General features: G+C 40.1%; 1 protein-coding gene across 1 annotated transcript in view; it reads right to left on the bottom strand.

Moving 5' to 3' along the window:
- The window catches only part of LOC125465716 (polycystin-1-like protein 1), a 282,365-nt gene that overhangs the window by 211,271 nt on the left and 50,371 nt on the right, over positions 1–20,723 (bottom strand). Inside the window, exons 3-6 of the mRNA XM_048559472.2 lie at positions 6,975–7,160; positions 4,568–4,749; positions 1,654–1,812; positions 209–528 (exon numbers count right to left, since the gene is read on the bottom strand). Of these exons, the coding sequence (XP_048415429.2) occupies positions 209–528; positions 1,654–1,812; positions 4,568–4,749; positions 6,975–7,160 (847 nt within the window). The remainder of the gene's footprint in view (positions 1–208; positions 529–1,653; positions 1,813–4,567; positions 4,750–6,974; positions 7,161–20,723) is intronic.

Genomic DNA, 20,723 nt, shown 5'->3' with positions numbered 1-20,723 from the left:
TAGATGTAGTTCTTCGGGCTAAAGGGATCAAATGAAATTGGAAGAAACCAGGGACCGGGTATTGAGTTGGATGATCAGCCACAATCACAATGAATGGCAAAGCCAATTCAAGGGGTTGACTGTGCCAACTCATGCTCCTATTTTCTGCGTAATTTTAACCCATGACTTCTGGGTTGCCTGGCTAATTTTTACTTTAAGAATGGCTTACCACTGTATCCAAAAGACAGTCCAGTTGCTGATATTCAGTGCAATTCTGTAAACTGTCTGAGGAGTATGTGCTGTTGTCATCACTGAAGTGCCAAAGGAATTTCAAATCAATCCCCATAGCAACAAAGGCCTCAAAGCTGTAGTCAATTCCAAGGAAAACTTTCTCAAGGGGACTTGCTTGATCGACATCAAATGGAATGCAGGATGGGATCTGCTCAGTCACTTGTACAAGCTTCACTTCAAGGGCAGTAGGAACAGGGTCCAGAACCACAACACTGATGTTTTTCTTCTCCCTAGAGATTGGATTTTCTGCATGTACAGCTGAGGAATTAAAAACAGAAACTCCCAATTATGAGCTAGCAATGATTTTTCACTCACGTTTATCATTCAAATTCAATGCATCCGAATGGAGATTGATAACTCAGAGCTGGTACTTCAGACAGTATTTCATTTCTGCACATGGAGCCTAGTAATAAATGTTCTGAAGTACCAAGAAATATCTATCCCCTTATGGGCCCCATAAAATACTATCTGATATCAGAAGTTCTCTTGTGATCCCTTCATGCAAAAATACTTGGAAGGAGTTAATGTGACAGTGTAGTGGCAACCATGGTTTTGTTTTAGAACAAAAATATAGGAGAGATCTCTCAAATAGGATTGCAATACTTACCAAACCGCTTTGATAAAATTCACGCTATGGAGATGTTGTATTTTGTTGGAACATTACACAAAATTTGATTAACGTGGAGTTTAAGCAGCTGTTTCAGAGCTAATTACACTTGACTCATTAGAAATGATGCCTAACATAAAATATTCACACTTCATCTTTAACACATTATATTAAATTAAATTGATCAATTAACAATGGGAAGATTCATTTAAATAAATTCTCATAACATCCGATGAAGATAAAAGGTGAGACAATTCAAACCGTTTACAAATAAAAGGGCTGCTATTGTCTATATATATGTTTCCCATTTAGATACATATTAATTAGTTCTCCATCTATATCCAACTTGGCTCAAAATATTATACCAAGTTTGTTTCATATCAATACGAAGCTCAATGCTCTGTTGATAGTTTCAACTTCAACACTGAAGCCACAATTTGAATTCTGAAAGGTGTTAACACATGCTGTCAGGGTAAAGGTGAAAGACCTAAAACCACCTTCTCAGGGCAACAAGGGATGCATTTTTCAAAGTCATTCAATTCTGCAGATTTTTAAAAATACTATCTTAAATAACTGTCACATGAACACAAACATCGAGGTGAAATGAAAGATTTATAATGGAAACATCTATACCTTATTCAGAATATTTATGAATATTCTTGCAATTGAAACTGAGGCAATACTCCATGAATGCCAAAACTATGAAGAATTCCAATCAACTATGTGATTTGTTAACAAGTCAACAACAGTGAGTCGCATATACCTCGCGTGCTTACTTATCAAATAGGTTCCAGGGTCAGTGTAGATCCAAATAGGAGATGAAGAAAAAAATCCATTGGAGGTAACAGTGGCATTCAGAATGCTATGGCCTGCACTATCCCAATGAATTTTCAAGAGCACATAAGATAGGTCAGCTGTATTGAGAGTTCCAGTACCTGAAACAAGTCACCTGCATGAGGAATGCGATTCAAGACAATCTACTTTTGGTCATACACATAATACGTAATTTGACCATCTCAAAAATTCACCCATTTAAAAATAATACTTACACCACTAATGTCATCCTGTTTTCAACAAGAAAGGGATAAAGCAAAATTATTAGAAAGTCTGGAGTTTGCTCTGGAAGATGGTGCAAGACAGAAGTATTAAGAGGAGTTCTGAAACATGAGTTCAAAGAGTTGAGCAACTGTGATGAGAGAACACAGAAATGAGTCAGCAGTCAGAATTAGGGAATAGCTCATGCAAAGAATGGCAATTTGCTCAAATTCCTAAGCATTGCTGGTTCTTCTGAAAGTGCAATCCTCTACATAGCAGATGCAAAACATCTCTGGTGGGTTTGGGCAAGCTTAGTGATTGGGCAAAAACATGGCAGATGGAATATAATGTGAAAAAATGTGAGGTTATCCACCTTGACAGGAAAGACAGATATGCAAAGTATTTCTCAAATGGTGAGAGTTTGGAAAGTGTGGATGTGTACAGCAAGCCATTGGGAAGCTCACAGAATGTTCGCCTTTACTGCAAGAAGATTTTAGTATAACAGTAGTGAAGCTTTGCTTCAATTGAATAGGAACTTGGTTAGACTGCATCTGGAGTACTGTGTGCAGTTTTATTCTCCTTATCTTAGAGAATCTATCATCGCCATTAGAAGAACTCTGACCAAGGTTCAGCTAATATGTTTTGGGATGGCGGAACTGTCCTATGAAGAGAAGTTGGATAAACATGCCTTTAATCTCTAGAGTTTTGAAAAATGAGAGATGAAAGCTACAAAGTACTTAAATCGACAGACAGGGTAGATCAAGTAAGATATTTCATCAGGTTAAGGACTCTAGAACCAAGGGATGCAATTTAAACATAAGGAGAATGTTATCTGAGACTGAGCTGAGGAATTTCTTTTAAACTCAGAGGGTGGTGAATATTTAAAATTCCCTCCCTGAGGAGGCTGTCGAAGCTCAGTCTTTAAGTATATTTAAGGAAGAAGCTGATACGTTTTTGATTATCAACTGCATAAAGGGTAATGGGGATAGTGTGTGGAAAAGGCATTGAAGAATTTAATCAGGCATTATCGTATTAAATGGCAAAGCAGGCCTGGCAGGTTGAATGGCCAATTCCTGTTCCCATTTTCAGGATAACACAAGAGGTTTTCATAGCCAGGGCAGGGGATGCATCACGTTGATAAGTACATACAATCTTACATTTCTAGCTATTTCAAAAGACAAGAATTAGGCATTCCAAATCATCATTATCGCCTATCAAGGAACACGTTGTCATGAAAATTACCAAAAGCTTGGAAAGAGTTCCCAACTTTGGTTGGACATATTCCTGAAGACTTGATTACAGATGCCTCAATCATGTGACTCTTTCCATAGTTTGCAACAATTATTGCACATATCATGTAAAAGACATACTCACTTGTAGCTGAATGTCTTTACTCCCTGTGAGCATTTAGCAATGATTGGCAAGGACTGACTGCGCATCAAGAAATTTCTCAACTGAATAGTTGTCTTAAGAATTTTACTTTCTGATCTCATAACTCACAACAATTAGATTTGGATAATTCTTGATAACCTCGAATAAATCAAAGGTTAAAATGGTCAGCAAATCGGATATTACCTATAATCCAGGATGCATTAACCTCTTAAACAGGCTTTGGAAGGTGAAGTGTAAGAATTTAAATGACAGGGAAACATTTATGCAGTCAAGAAAACTCCACCTTTCTTAAAGGATTAATGGGGTACATAAAAAGATGATGATGCATAGTGTCCAAAACTAGGTGTTATAAATCTAAGATAGACAGTCATGAATGTAACAAGAAACTCTGAAGACATATCTTTACCAAACATTAGTGTTTTACAAGAATATAAAATACGTTGCCATAGGGAGCAGTTGAAAGAAAACAGCTGCACAGTGGCTCAGTGGTTAACACTGCTACCTCACAGCACCAGGGACCCAGGTTCAATTCCAGCCTCAGGCGACTGACTGTGAGGAGTTTGCACATTCTCCCCATGTCTGCGTGGGTTTCCTCCACATGCTCCAGCTTTCTCACACAGTCCAGTGATGTACGAGTTAGGTGAATTAGTCATGGGAAATGCAGAGTTATGGGGATTCGGGTGCGGCGAGGATGGTGAGTTGGGTGGGATTCTGTTTGGACAGTTGGTATGGATTGTTGGACCGAATGGCGTCTTTCCATGCTGTAGGGATTGTATTCTAAAAAACTGATACATTTTAGGAGTTGTTTAAGCACAAAGGAGAATAGAACGAAAGGATGTCGCAATAAGGTGCGACAAGAACAATCAGAGGAGCCTGGTATAGAACATTAATACTAACAAGAACCCGTTGGGTTGAATTGCCTATTTCTGTGCTGCAACTCCTAATTCAACTCCTAGTCTCTATCAGCTGCAACGTTACCCCAGTTGCTTTTTTCTCGAGCTTCAATAGTAAACAACACCTGCCCCTTATTGATCGAGCTCTGATCAAAGTCCTAACTACTGCTTAATAAACTCATGAAAATAGTGTCAACCCAGAAATGTGGGCATGGTCCAACACATCCTAACCTGCTTTGCATCTACTTTACAGCTAAACATTTCAGTTTTAACTTATTAATTTTCTTAAATATTTTTCTGTTTATTGATAACCAAATGAATTTCAGTATACAACAAAATCCCATTTTATCATATTATCTTTTATTCTTACCTATGGCTTTTTCAAGAGGACTAGCCAAATAGCCGCACACTTCCAGCATGAACGGTTTCCTGGTCTGTACTTGGTCTGCTATAAGCATCAGGCTAAGGTTCCTTATGTATGGCCCAACTGTTTGATACACAGCCACTTTATTTTCACCATCTCCATATAACCAACAAACAAACCCAAAGCACCTGTCAACAATAAAAATGACTGTATTAGAAACAAACTAAGGGGTTCTTGCGGTGCAGCGGTAGTGTCCCTATCCCTGGGCCAGCTGACCTGAGTTCAAGTCCAACCTGCTCCAGAGGTGTGTATTGAAACTTCTGAACAGTTTGATTCGAAAACATAGAAAGAAACCAAGCACATTGTCAAAAGTTAGTCTCATTGAAGAAAACACAAAAGCAGAACAGGATTAACATTTCTAAAATAACAAGAAGTAACCGACAACACTGAAACGAAGAGGTCCATGTTTATACCTGCTGTTAAAGGGACCCATGAAAAATGCGGAGTTAGCTTTTACTTAAAAAAAAGCCCAGTCCCACTCTCCAAAATTGTTCAATTACCAGCACAAAAATTGTTAACTTTAGTCAGAAAAGTACTGCTGTTGGGAGAAGCAGAAAATAAGGCACTGACACATTTGATAGATGGCACTTTTATTTTTTTTATCCACGTGTATGGATAAATGCCTCCTCAACACTCAAAAAGTCTATCATTATCCAGGACACACCTTAAACATTAATGTCTTCCACTAATGATGTATAGTTCAGCAGCACATACCATTTCGAAAATGGATTATCACAACTTGCAAAGATTCATTGAAGGATACTTTCCAACCTTCCCAGAAAAGACAGAAAAAGAGCAGCACACGAAAGAGAACATCAACATCTGAAAGTCCTCCTCCAAACCATAAACCACTTCAAGCTGTAAAGTTATCACCACTGTTATTCTTTCACTGTGGCTGGATCGAAATCCTAAAATGACACACATACCAATGCCACAGCATGCTGCTGTCCCATGGACAGCATGGTTGTAAAAGACACCACCACCTTCTCAAAAGCAATTACGGATGAGCAACAAATGCTGACCTTACCAGTGATACTCATATCGCAAAGAATTTTTTTTTACAAATACTCTACGAAAACAAATCATAACGCAACAGGAGGATTGATTTATGAACTCAATGAATGGTGTATTAATTACATAAAATTTGCAATGCGTACATAGATAACATAAATGCCAATAAGACTGTACAAAACTCTGGTGCGGCCGCACTTGGAGTATTGTGTACAGTTCTGGTCACCGTATTATAAGAAGGATGTGGAAGCTTTGGAAAGGGTGCAGAGGGGATTTACTAGGATGTTGCCAGGTATGGAGGGAAGGTCTTACAAGGAAAGGCTGAGGGACTTGAGGCTGTTTTCATTAGAGAGAAGAAGGTTGAGAGGTGACTTAATTGAAACATATAAAATAATCAAAGGGTTAGGTAGGGTGGAAAGGGAGAGCCTTTTTCCTAGGATGGTGACCGCGAGCACGAGGGGGCATAGCTTTAAATTGAGGGGTGAAAGATATAGGACAGATGTCAGAGGTAGTTTCTTTACTCAGAGAGTAGTAAGGGAATGGAACGCTTTGCCTGCAACGGTAGTAGATTCGCCAACTTTAGGTACATTTAAGTCGTCATTGGATAAGCATATGGACATACGTGGAATAGTGTACGTTAGATGGGCTTGAGATCGGTATGACAGGTTGGCACAACATCGAGGGCCGAAGGGCCTGTACTGTGCTGTTATGTTCTGTGTTAAGAATAAAGTATGTAAATCAAAAGGGATTTATCTTGCCAAAATTGTTCCGGATACCAGGCTGTCAGACAAACACATATTGTTTTAGATTTTCTGGATTCCAATATCTATTAAAACTTTTGAAAAAGTCTCCACCATTTAAACTATGCCTGTTGTAGAAATACTAGATTAATACTCAGTAGAGAGCTGAGAGTTGAGATGAGAAAGTAACTCACAAATAATAATTTGTATGTGAATTCTCACAGAACACAAAGTGAAGATTCTCATGTAGAGGTTTGGGGATGTGAGTATTGCTGTCAAGGTTGGCATTTATTGCTAAACTTCCTCTTTAATTCTGGTATAATACAAATTAGACCTTTTTTTATACTTGGGAGCTCAGTATTACAGGAAAACTAAGAGAAAACAAACCCAACACAGTGATTGTTCAGTTACCAGCATGAATGTACTTATTACAGCTGTCAACCACAATACTTCCACCAAGCAGATTACATTGCAGATCAAAGGTTATCTTCTTGTGGGAGAGTAAAATTTTACAAGCTGTACGTAGACATGAGATGAAATGGGGTCACAAACAATAAAAACAAGTGAGCTTGGAAGTCTTTTTTTGTTAGAAACTGTCTTACCTGCTTATGCATTCTGTGCTTAAGGAAAGGTTGTCTCTTGCAGTAAGATTGCTGCTGTGGGTCGGGCTGGTACTCAGCAAAGTATCATTGCTGAGGGAAGAGTTGTTGTCACTTAAACTCCAGAATGTTTTGGTTTCATTAGCACAAAAGCAATCTGTCCCACTTAAAAGCACAGTTAAATCAAAGCTGCAGGTGAGAAGACATTAAAGAGAGTTGAAAAAGAAACACAACTAACCCAGAAACTTTTCTAATCAAATCTTGAATCACACTCATGCATAATTTTTCTTTATTGTGCACCTCACTACATTCGTGAAAGTGTGTATTTCGCAATATCTACCAAAGTTAGCATAATGTAGGATTATAATCAATCTTTTTCATTTAATAGTCTCTCATTTGCATTAGTTTATTCAATGTTCAGACGGCAACATGTTTTTTGATATTTCTCAGTTACCATGATTTATTAACACTTGAAGGAAGTATTTGTGGAAAAATGTCTGAGTGCAAAAAGGTTACTTTTAGATAATTGGCTACTTTTAACGGTGGGGAGAAAATGTTTGTGAAATAGTGATTAAATACATCCTGAACGTACCATCTACTCAAATTCACAGAAAATGGTGAAAAGGGTTAATTTTTTTATAAAGAACATTTCTTTCTCATTCTTTAAAACTGTCTCCATTTGGAGCAAATATACTGTGTCTCACTGCAATTATAAATAAATTCATGAACTGTAAAGGACAGAAAAGACTTTGGACAAAAGGGAAAGGACAGCTACAACAAATCTAAATAAATAATTTGTTTGTAAAAAGTGGGCCAATGAATATCTGAAGGGGATTGAACTCTAGATTTTACTTTTTTTATGAAAGGAGGGGTTCTACACTTCTGACAGGAGATTTGATCCAGCCTCCTCCAGAAATACAATACAGACCATACATCCATTCTGACACTTCCCTTGTACTAAAAAACTGTCAGGCGAAGGCAAACCACAATCTCCTTTAAAGGCAGTAAGCTGCCTTTAAAGATGCAGAATCTCAGAGAGCCACCATCAAAACGATAAGTAAATTATATGAATGTAATGTTAAAGTGCCCGGTGATAGGCGGGGTGAAGCGGGAAAGCAGGGTCACAGTAAATAGGAATATAATGTCAATGCGCAAGCTAAGTAAGGTGCCTGACGTGTTTGATGTAGGTGGGTAGGATGTAGCATGGCAGGAAGGAAGTTGCCAGATTGGTAGCGGGTAGGGTGACAGTGTGCACCAGACTGGGTATCAGGGTGGAGAGGTGCAGTGGTTTCAGTTCAAGGTGGGGTAAGCAGAGGGGAGGGCTTCGGCACACAGGGGATAAAGAGGACTAAAGTTTGGAATGGATGAAAGGGAATAAGGAATGGGTCCAGAACAAGTCGGGGTTGTTGGGTGCGTCAGGTCAGGATCTGGGTGTTATAACTTGTTGGGAGGAAGTGGAGTTGGGAGTGTGTGAGATGACTATGGGATCAGTTGAATAGTTACTTAAGAGCTAAATTACGTATTTATTTGTCTAACTTTTCCTGAGTAATTAGTTACACAACTGAATCAAAACTCTCTGAATTCTCCAATTTCAGTGGGAAGTTTCAAAGGGTTTCAAGTGAACGGGGAGTACCCAGTAAAATCTTCAACATCCCAAGGAATTCTTCCAGAGTCTGTGACAATGGGGATTCTGCAAAGTTCTCGGTGCAACTCCCATCTACGTTGAAGTCATGACAATCTGACCATTGAAAAATTTAGATCAATAAACTTATAAACCTTATTACAAAAGCAAACAACTACACATTAGAAATCTGAAACAAACACAGAGAATGTTAGAGAAACTCAGCAAGTTTGGCAGCATCCATGGAAATAGGAACAATCATTTTTTAAAATTTTGACTCTTCTTCAGAACTGAAAGATGTTCAAAATGTTTTTTTAGATACGTTTTTGCGAGACATGGAGGAGGGGCGAGTGCAGACGCCTAGTGCAAATGACACAGGAATTGTTCATGGTGGTGAAAGAGAAAAAGGGAGGTAAACCGGGTATCAACTAAGGCGTGAAAGGGAAAGAGTGGACCTTCTCTAGAGCAAAGTGAACAAGACACCAGCAGGACAAGACTCTGGGGGGGCCGTCCGGGGTGGGGGGGAGTAGAGAAATGTAAGGAAGATGAAGAACGAGCATAACATAGTCAGTTATTCTGAAGTTATGGAATTCAATATTCAACCCTCTCGGCTGTATGTATTGAGACCATGGGTTGTTACATGCCTGAGCAGAAAGTGACTTTCTTCAGGCCTTTCTGAAGAAGGGTTCAGACCCGAAACGTCAGCTTTCCTGCTCCTCTGATGCTGCTTGGCCTGCGGTGCTCATCCAGCTCCATACCTTGTTATCTCATGAGCAGAAAGTGAGATGTAGTTTCTCAAATTTGTCTTGTGCTTTGTTGGAACATTGCAGCATTAGTATGAGAGTAAGGTGGTCAACTGAGCTGGCACGCAACTGAGAGGTCTGGGTCATTTCTATGAACAGAGTGGAAGGTATTCTGAAAAGCAGTCACCTGGTCTGTGTTTGATCTTGCCGATGTAAATTGTGGGCAGCGAGTACAGGAGATGAGACTTCAAGAAGTAGAACTGAAACATTGCTTCACCTGAAAGATGTGTTTGGGGCCTTGGTCAGTGAGGGTGGAAGGAGGTGAATGAGTCTCTGCTGGACTTTCTGTAAAAATCTTATATACCTCCCAATTATAGTTGCTGTAAAATTCAAGAGTCTTGGATTTAGTTGTTGTTAAGAATAATCTAAATTTAAATCACTGTGGGAATAAAAACCAATTAGTAACCTTATCCTAGTAACCTTACTGTAGCCAGACTGAATTAAATGCTGGTGTAATTGGCCAGGAATTGAGTGACTGCAAAGATGGGTATAACAGCTATGGGCTCAACAGCAGAAGTTAACTTAATTAACCTAAATAATGAGATATTGTCTGGTGAGATAAACACCAAGGAATAACTTGATCCATTGGAATCATGAGATTGTGTCTGCTGAAATGATAGGAATTTATGGCTTATTATATGCAGGAATGCAGGTACCGAGTGACACACCTCCTTGAGAAATAAGATATATATATATATACGCTGGAGCGACAATCCTGGAACAGCCATCACAAGAAGAAGAAAGAAGAACCCTGAGCTTGAAGCTCTTAAGTCTGAGAGCTTGGAGCCCTGGCGCACAATGTTGACAGATGACTCCTGTTAATGCCTGGCCATCGTGATTCAGGCTGGATTCACCGATTTTTACATGGGAAAATAAGTATTGCTTATTTGGGGGAAATAGATCGTAGTACTTTATAACAGGAGATAGTCACTTGTGTTTTGTCAAAATAAAATTGATTTGATTAAATGAATTCAAACATTGTGAGTTTGTTTCCCCAAACAGATCCAGGAGCAAAGCCTCAGTCAACACTGCCATCCACAGTCCTGCTACAGCCAACAAATGTTATAATTAGCAACGTGTCTGGTTAACCTCTCTATATAGCAGCTGTTCAATTTGTTGTATGAATTTCAATGCCTTGTTGCAGCTTGCTCACCCATTGTCCAAACTCAAACATTTTCATTTCTAGTGATACTGATATGTAATATTAGGACAATAAGCAAATATGAGATGAGGTGACGGTGGGTGTAAGGAAACATTTAACAAAGGGTGGTATCAAGAATCTGTAACAAATCTGAAGGAAATGAAAATCAGACGGAAAGTCTCCACAGCTTTGGATCCATAATTACAAAAACAACAACTTGTATGGAGCTTATAAAAAGCAAACTTTAGAGGCACTTTACAGGAAACCTGCAGAGTAAGATACAGCTGTGCCTTCAATGTCACTGGGTCACAATCCAGGAACTTTCTCCTTAAGAGGAGAGGGGTACACCTACAGTACTTGGACTGTGGCAGTTAAAGAAGGTAGAATTTCACCACCTTCTCAAGTACAATTCAGCACGGGAAAGAAATGCTCGCCCTTCTAATCATACTCACATTGCACAAGCTGTTTAAAAATGTTACTTAAGTTACATGGTGTAGCATGACTAAAAAGAGTTAATGTATTTAAAGACGAAATTATTATGTGTGTAGATAATGAGAAAACAGTTTTACATAACATGCATAGATTACGAAACAGGCAATTAACTTGACAAATTACAGAATTCTTGCACTCTCAATGGTGAAATACAATGGATAAAGTAGACACAGATGTTATAACAAGTACGACAAGTGAGAATATAAGAATTAGAAGCAGAAGTAGACCATTTGAATTCTTCAACTTTTTACAAACATTCAGTAAAGATCACATCTGTTCTGATTGTGACCTTAACTACACTTTGCTGATTGCACCCATAATCCCTGACTCCCCTGTCCATTAAAAATCAGTACAGCTATTAGTAGGATGTAGCAATTAGGGGCTAATTAAGCGCTACGGGAAGAGTGCAGGGAAGTGGAGTTGAAATGCCCATGATTAAATGGCGGAATGGACTCGATGGGCCAAATGGCCTTACTTCCACTCCCATGTCTTGTGGTCTTATGGTGTTAGTCCCACCAATGAATGACTTCCTTCTTTTATTATTTCCTACCTCCACCCAAATTGATTCTACATCTTTCTGAATCAAGATAATTTCTCAATATTGTACTGATTTTATCCTTTATTAATAAAGATACCCTTCATCCTTGTGCTATCTTCCTATGCTTCTAATATGTTAAATTCCCTTAATTATTCAGGCTACCTCATCTCTGAAATGGCTACCAGACTCGCTTATGCATGTAGGAGCTATCAATTTATCCCTGGTTATAAATGCAGTGAGGATTCAGATGAGAGGCTTTGAAATAAGTGGAAAAGCTTCAGACAATAAAAAAAATTAACTTGTCACTGGTAGCTATCAGAATTCTGTGAATATCATGAAACTGACCTTTTGAAAATCACCAGCAAAATACACAGTGGCAGTGAAAATAGGAAAGAAAACTGAAAAGGAGTAGACTGTATTGACAGACAGTCATTCTGAATTAATACAAACCCAAAAGCAGATCAATACTCCAACAACCCATCCTGCTATGGTGCAATTCTTTCCACCATTGTCCCTCAGTCCACACTTGCTCTGTACAAAGACACAGCCTATCATAATGCTCGGCAAAAAAAAATGATATCGCCCCACCCCCGAACGGTCATTTTCAACCATTCCAAATATTTCCACAAAGCATCTATCCCAATAAACATGCAGAATAGTCCCAACCATAATTGTACTGATGAGGAACAAAGTACCTCTTTCAACTCCTCATCTCTAAGCATCACCACTCTGAGCCAAAACTCCAGTTTATGTAACACTCTCCTTTGTCACAAGACATAAAATGTTCTGTATCGCCGTTTGCCTGAAAGGTTAGATGGAATTTGTTGCAATTAATTTGGATCACTGCTATCAAATCCATTTGTACTGTGTTGCTCCTTTGCCCCCAACCTCTGTTCTTCCTCTTCCTGTCCTTCCTTTCACCATAAACTCATTAGCTTTTTTTGCCTCTCCTTCAAGAATATATAAATGCATCCAAACTTTAAAAAGGCAAGCTTCACTTATTTTCCTTGTTATTTCATGGATTTTCTTCCAAATCGCTGTCGAAAGGAAAGGAAAAGGGCAGGGAAAAAGGTCTGTCTTGCAGAACAGCAGACTTCAAGCAGTCAACAGCTTGACAGAGAATGTAACTGCTGCAACACTGTATATAGGTGAAGGACGATAAAATGAAGCTCCGGACAGAAGCAGACAAGTACCCAGATTTTTATTTCAATAAATGGCAAATTAAAGTTGAACTTTGACATTTATCTAGCAATGGAGCAAATGTTAAATAATCTTAGGATGCATTTTTGAATAAAGCCCAGTCCTGTGTTTCTACTTAAAAGTGTTCAGGAATTCTTTCTAAAATTTGAAAAGGAAAAATTCATGCTATTTCTGTCACAGACATGTTATGTCATTGTATATTCAATATGATCTCTAACATTGTCCTTGTGTGACTTTTCTTCTGGTGTTTCATTTGAAGTAGATTTAGCTGATGGGGAAGATCTACTCATGAAATGCAATAGGATTTAATTGTTAAGATATCTGTGTCAAGACATCATTTTATCTCATGCAACATAACTGATATATATTAACTGTTTTTGCATAGTACCTCTGGACAATAATTCACTACAACTCAAGGCACTTCTCTGTTTATTGAAAGACCACACATCAATGATTACCTGCAGTTTAGAAAACTCACCACTCATCAATATTTCACATGAGGTGATGTTAGAGTCAAACAATCAATGTTTGAAAATAGTAAAGTTAATAATTATATTGAACAATGTAATTTTTATCAGGAGAAAGGCACAGTCGAAAATGCAGAATGCCTTTTCGTTATGTGATATATTTTTTGTGCAAAAACTACAGGCTTTTTTTTCTGTAAAGAGAGGAATAACATTACTAGCTAGAAGCCAGCGATCAATTTGAATAATTTAAATGGAATAATTTTAGCCAGGAAAATATACCTCTCACCTTTATGGAACATTACTAAAGGGAGCAGCTATTTCTTGACACAGTGCATTGTGTCAAGGGCAACTTTGGGAATAAAAGGGGAAGTGTCTCTCAGACAACATACAATGCTGAAAAACTATTTTTCATCCAGTCATTTTTGGGTTCCCCTTTCTGTTCACTCCCAGATCTCTTCTCATACTCATAATTTGCTGCAGAAGCTCATCAGGTCTGGCAGAATCTGTGAAGAAAAAAGTCAGAGTTTTGGGTCCAGTGACCCTTCCTCAGAATCACTTCCTGATTATCCCTTGCTGTTCTGAGGAAGAATCACCAGGCCCAAAATGTTAACTCTGATTTTTTACTTCACAGATGCTACCAAACCTGCTGAGCTTTTCCAACAATTTCTGTTTTTGTTCCTGATTTACAACATTGTGCAGTGCTCTCTGATTCTCTTCTCATATTCATTCTGTCTCTTATTCCCTTTCACAAATTCTCTGAGCTTACTATACTCAGTATGCTTCTTAATTGTCTCCCCCAGCTTCATGTCTCATATACACGCCTTATCTACATTGTGAAACTGACTATTTATTTTGCCATTCTAGGAGCTCTGGTCCGACTTTCCCCACTACTGTCCTTCATGGGATTATACCTCTGCTGTACCCAAACCTTATCCTCTTTAAAGGCTCCATTTGCCTACAAATCTTACGTTCCACTTAAACTGAGCCAGACATATACCTACCACATGGAAATGGACCCTCACCTATTTTGTTTTTTTTTAAATACCAAATATTTCCTTGTCCATATGGTATCCTGAAATATTACAGAGTCTGGAGATTTTATACACATAGAGCCTGGTCATCATTGCAAAATTGTTAGGGGAAGTAAAAACCAGAAATGTCCCCCAACTTCCAAATATGACACCCAGCATTTTAAGGGAAAGAAATGGAGGACGGTCATGTTTCACCATATGTTTTTCACACAGACAGCTATCTATATAACTCAACAGCACCTTCAAATCCTATCAGATTTTGGTGACTCAGATGTATGAGATGCAACATATGCAGACTAAATTGATAAAAGCAGGTTTGAACATTGTGGATTCATCTGGTTAGCCAGCATATCTTTTGAAGGTGGTCCTGGGACACCCATGAGAGAGATAACGTGTCCCCTGAGGAGGGTAAGGTGCCCTTCGAAGTGTCATAGTGCTCTGTGTAATCATTAAAAGTAGGCACAAATTTAAAAAGCGTATGAACATATTGACTGTCAAGCTTGTCAAAGGCGACTGTCATAAGTGTCAAAAGGAATTGTCGAAGTATTTAAAATTTAGACTCTTTAATTTTTAAAACAGAAAATATTTCTGGAGTATGGAAAAAGTGCTTGCACTTTCACTCTGTCAAGATTGACTAAGGGCTACCATTACCGGATTATTGCAGTAAAACTGATTTCACAGCCTTCCATTATCACAGTGGCATGACGACTATTTCTCAGTTTCATTGCTCCAAGTCATCACAGATATTTTGCAGTGAGACCACAATTGTTATGCTCTGAGGAAGGGTCAGTGAACCCGAAACGTTAACTCTGATTTCTCTTCACAGATGCTGCCAGACCTGCTGAGCTTGTCCAGCAACTTCTGTTTTTGTCTATGATTTCTATACTTACTTTTACAAAAGATTATTCAACCAAATTAAGAGCTTATTGTTTTAAAGCATTATAGAATTGAAGGAAGCTGGATGCAGAGAATACTTTCTTCTATGATTTATTTTAGAGAAAGTCACAGTCTGCCACAGACACCCAGAAATTTAGAAAACTACATTTTAACATAGGTTATGAGGTCTACATACAGGGAATACTGGGTTAAATGGAAAGACAAATGCAAGGACAACGGCTGATGGGTGGGGAGCATACATCGCATTAGTTAGGGCTAAGTTGTCGTCAGGGCTGTAAAAAGGCCATGGGGTATAGGCAGGCGGATTGATTGGTATGAAGGGTGGAGCAGATTACAGGGTTTGTATGAGGGAGAATAAGATGGCATGAGTTTGCATGAATTGTGAGGAGTGTTGAGAAGCTGAGGGGTGTTCAGGGTGGAGGCTGTTTATTCAACACAGTGCCAGGGCACCAAGCCCACATAACCCATCAAGACTGCTCCAACATTCAACAAGTTCATGGCTGATATTCTACATTACCTCCATCTTTCTGACATATCCTTACTCCAATACCTACTGAACTCTGCCTTGAAAGTACTTAATGTCTGAGTATCTCTGGCACAGAGAATTCCAAAATGTCCCACTATCCATTGAGCAAACAAATTTGTCTTCATCTCAGTTTCAAATGGCTGAAGCTTTATTCTGAGATTAGATCTCTTTCTAGATTTTCCTAATCAAGGAGAGCTTTTTCAACATCTACTCTGTCAAGCTCGAGAAGAATTTCATATTTTTATTACATTGTTCTTCCTCCCTGCTAGACAGGTCAAGTCTACTAAAAGAAAATCTTCAAAATCCCAGAACCAGTACAGTAAATATTTCCTCTTCTTCTTAAAAAAGTGTTTTCTTCCATTGATAAAGAAACCAAAACTACATATGATACCCCAGGTGTGGCCAAAATAACACCCTGCATAATTATACTCAGACTTGGTTACTTCTGTACTTCATCCCATCATATCATACAATTTGGCTTCATAATTGTATGTTGTACCTTAACCTTTAAATATGGGTCCCTCTCCATGCACTCATGCCTCAGTCTTCGACATTCAGAAAATATGCTAAAAAAGAGAACCATTCTGACAAATGATTTTGTTTTTATCAATTGCATTCATCAGTACAAATGCAAGGATGCCAACTACTCACAACAATTTCTACCACAAATGGACAGGGTCCTGATTGGATGGCAAGTCAACTTTAATCGCTGAGATGTTGCCATGCAAAAATGAAACAGAGAACTATCGACTCTTAAGCTCACAGGTAATTCATGATTATAAAAAATACAGATCATTAGTCTTTGCCAATTTAAACTGTTGGATTTTCATGAATGGAAAGGATTTTTAAAAAGGGACCAAAGCACAGAACTAGAGATAATGGGAACTGCAGATGCTGGAAAATTCCAAGATAATAAAATGTGAGGCTGGATGAACACAGCAGGTCAAGCAGCATCTCAGGAGCACAAAAGCTGATGTTTCGGGCCTAGACCCTTCATCAGAGAGGGGGATGGGGAGAAGGTTCTGAAATAAACCTGGAGAGAGGGGGAGGCGGACCCAAGATGGATAGAAAAGAAGATCAGTGGCGAGGAGAGTATAGGTGGGGAGGTAGGGAGGGGATAAGTCAGTCCAGGGAGGTCGGACAGGTCAAAGAGGTGGGATGAGGTTAGTAGGTAGGAGATGGAGGTTGGTTTGAGGTGTGAGGAGGAGATGGGTGAGAGGAAGAACAGGTTAGGGAGGCAGGAATGAACTGGGCTGGTTTTTCCCTACCGTTTATTCTAAATATACTGAACTGTTCACATCCAGAGTCTAAACACCTTGTTAAAATGCATGTAAGAAAAAGAATTTCCAGATGCTCCAGTACCACTCACTAATTTTAATTTTAGTTTCTCGTTACAATATATTCCCTCTTCTTAATATACATTATAGAAAGTGATCAAACGACAAGTTTTACATTGTTCACCCACTTAAGAACACAAATTTCCAAATAATATAAAAAGTACACAATAAACGTTCACCACACTGGAAGTATTATTTTTTCTTTCGTGTAGTGGGCACAATTCTACCACCTTGTCATTATGCTTGAGTGTGTGCTTGCGAAAGAGAGAGATGAGACACAGACAGAGGGAGATTTTGGCAAAGATCTATAGCTCGGGTTGTGGGCGATGTTGTTAACTTACTCACCGAGCTGGCTTGTTCTCATTCAGACGCTTTGTCATCATGCCAGACAACACCATCAGTGGAGCCTCCGATGAAGCAATGTTATTTTACTCCACTTGCAATTTATAGTGTGTTTTGTTACGGTGAGTATGGTCATTTCCGGTGTTGATCTGTATGGGTTGTATATGGAGTCCAATTCTATATGTTTGTTGATTGCAGAATGGGTTGAGAATCATGTCTCTTTGAGTTTGCGTGCATATCTATGTTTGGCTTGGGCTACTGTGGTTACTTTGTCCCAGTTAAAGTGATGGCCTTCATCGTCTCAGTTTACAGATTAAAGGAGAATTCATGGTGCCGTGTTACTGCTAGTTGATGTTCGTGTATTCTGTTGGCTAGGTTCCTTCCTGTCTTTCTGATCTAATGTCTGTGGCAGTCATGGTATTTTGTAAACTATGTTGGTTCTGCATGTTGTGGGAATGAGGTCTTTACTTCTTGTAGGTGTTTGTCGTACAGTGACTCTGAGCTTGTGAGCTACCATGATTTCTAGTGGTCATAGGAGTCTTGTTGTCAGTTCTGATATATTCTTGATGTAGGGCATTATGGCCTGTGTGTTAGGGTGTACTGTGTCTTCCTGTAGTTGTCTGTTCAGTAGGCATCTGCGAATGAAGTTGCGGGGATATCCGTTCAAAGTGAGGATTTTGTATTGGTGCTCTTCCTCTTTCCTGTGTAGTTCTGGAGTGTTGCAGTGTGTCCTGGCCACTTTAAATAGTGTCCTAATGCAGCTTTGTTTGTGGATGTTGGGATGATTGCTGTGGATGTTGAGGATTTGATCGGTACAGGTTGCTTTCTGTATAGTGAGGTTTGGAACTCCTTGTTGGTCATACGCTCAACTTTAACATCCAGAAATAGAAGTTGACTGTTGTTTTCTTCTTCCCTTGTGAATTTAATCCCTGCGAATGTGCTGTTGATGAGGTGGTGGGTCTCTTCTAGTTTGGTGCGCGAAATGATGACAAATGACATCTACACACTAGATCCACAGTTTAGGTTGAAGCGGCGGAAGGTGATGTATCCTGCTCTGTACAGAATGTATGCAGAATGTATGCAGAATGCGATGAGCAATGATTAATGATGCCCATACTCATACTCTATAGGTATGAACAGGAAATTTTGTGCCAAAGATCACACTACAGACCAGCAGTGGGCTACAACTCTAGAACAGGCCATCACCATCAAACAGCACAAAATCAAAACTGAGAAGAGACACAAAATTCAGAAGAAACTCACCAAACTGATCCTCCACAAGACAAGGACAACCACAAACTGGATGCATGAATAAGAAACCTATCCAGCAGCCAACTCACAAAAACTGAGAAAGATGTCCTATTACGCAGACTGAACTAAAATCACAAAGATGCAAACAGAACAGACTTCATGGCCACCCTGGAAACTACATTAAACGAAAACAGACTCACGGATGAAACACAACAAGCCACCCGACAAACCATAATCCCTACACTACACAGAAGGAACAAAGGGGACAACCTGAACACCTCACAGAGAAATGCACCGGATAAACTCAAGAAAGAGGAGAACATCATGTCCTACCAGCATACAAAGGGGGCATGACTGTCATTATGAACAAACCAAACTACTTTAAGAAAGCACAGGCATTGCTTGCAGATACAACCACTTACCAATAGGTAGCAATAAGTAATAGGGTCAGCCTGACACTGAACAGACTAAAGGATGCAGGGCAGATTATCAATACGGACCACATGAGAATGAAACCAGAAGTCACAGACACCACCACCGCCCCCCACCACCCTCCAAAGCCCCGTACGTGCAACGACCCTCCCCCCTACCCCTCCAGGGAGCTTCGACAGCCTCGCTAAAATACATAAACCAGACATAGCCCTCAGAAGCATTGTTTCCCTACCAGGCACACCTTCGCACAAACTGGCCAAGGACCTACAACAGAGGCTGAAACATCTCGTGGACGCATCACCCCATTCTATCCACTCAACCCAAGATTTCCCTAATCCCCTCAAGAACATAAGAATCAGCAATGATGAGATTATGGTATCTTTGACATTACAGCTTTATTCACATCAATCGACATCCCACTAGCCAAAGAAACACTGGCCACATTACTAGAAGCAGCAGCAAAGAAGACCAGCAGCTTCATCAGCAATGACAACATACTCAAACTATGAGTCATCTGCCTTATCACATACTTTGTCTTTAATGGTCAGGTATACAAACAGATCAAGGGTACACCAACGGAGTCACCCATCTCAGGGCTCAGCGCAGAAAGAGTCTTGCAAAAACGAGAACACACCACCCTCTCCGACAATCAACCTAAACTGTGGATCTGGTGTGTAGACGACACATTTGTCATTATTAAACACAACAAAACTAGAACTCGTCCTCATCCTCAACAACTTCCCTTTTGACTCCTCCCACTTCCTACAGACTAAGGGGGTGGCCATGGGCACCCGCATGGGCCCCAGCTATGCCTGCCTCTTTGTAGGTTACGTGGAACAGTCCCTCTTCCGCACCTACACAGGCCCCAAACCCCACCTCTTCCTCCGGTACATTGATGATTGTATCGGCGCCGCCTCTTGCTCCCCAGAGGAGCTCGAACAGTTCATCCACTTCACCAACACCTTCCACCCCAACCTTCAGTTCACCTGGACCATCTCCAGCACATCCCTCACCTTCCTGGACCTCTCAGTCTCCATCTCAGGCAACCAGCTTGTAACTGATATCCATTTCAAGCCCACCGACTCCCACAGCTACCTAGAATACACCTCCTCCCACCCACCCTCCTGCAAAAATTCCATTCCCTATTCCCAATTCCTCCGCCTCCGCCGCATCTGCTCCCACGATAAGACATTCCACTCCCGCACATCCCAGATGTCCAAGTTCTTCAAGGACCGCAACTTTCCCCCCACAGTGATCGAGAACGCCCTTGACCGCGTCTCCTGCATTTCCCGCAACACATCCCTCACACCCCGCCCCCGCCACAACCGCCCTAAGAGGATCCCCCTCGTTCTCACACACCACCCCACCAACCTCCGGATACAACGCATCATCCTCCGACACTTTCGCCATTTACAATCCGACCCCACCACCCAAGACATTTTTCCATCCCCACCCCTGTCTGCTTTCTGGAGAGACCACTCTCTCCGTGACTCCCTTGTTCGCTCCACACTGCCCTCCAACCCCACCACACCCGGCACCTTCCCCTGCAACCGCAGGAAATGCTACACTTGCCCCCACACCTCCTCCCTCACCCCTATCCCAGGCCCCAAGATGACATTCCACATTAAGCAGAGGTTCACCTGCACATCTGCCAATGTGGTATACTGCATCCAC

This window comes from Stegostoma tigrinum, chromosome 2 (genome assembly GCF_030684315.1).
Source record: "Stegostoma tigrinum isolate sSteTig4 chromosome 2, sSteTig4.hap1, whole genome shotgun sequence".
Classification (NCBI taxonomy): Eukaryota; Metazoa; Chordata; class Chondrichthyes; order Orectolobiformes; family Stegostomatidae; genus Stegostoma; species Stegostoma tigrinum.
This window is presented reverse-complemented; position numbering and strand designations above follow the sequence as displayed.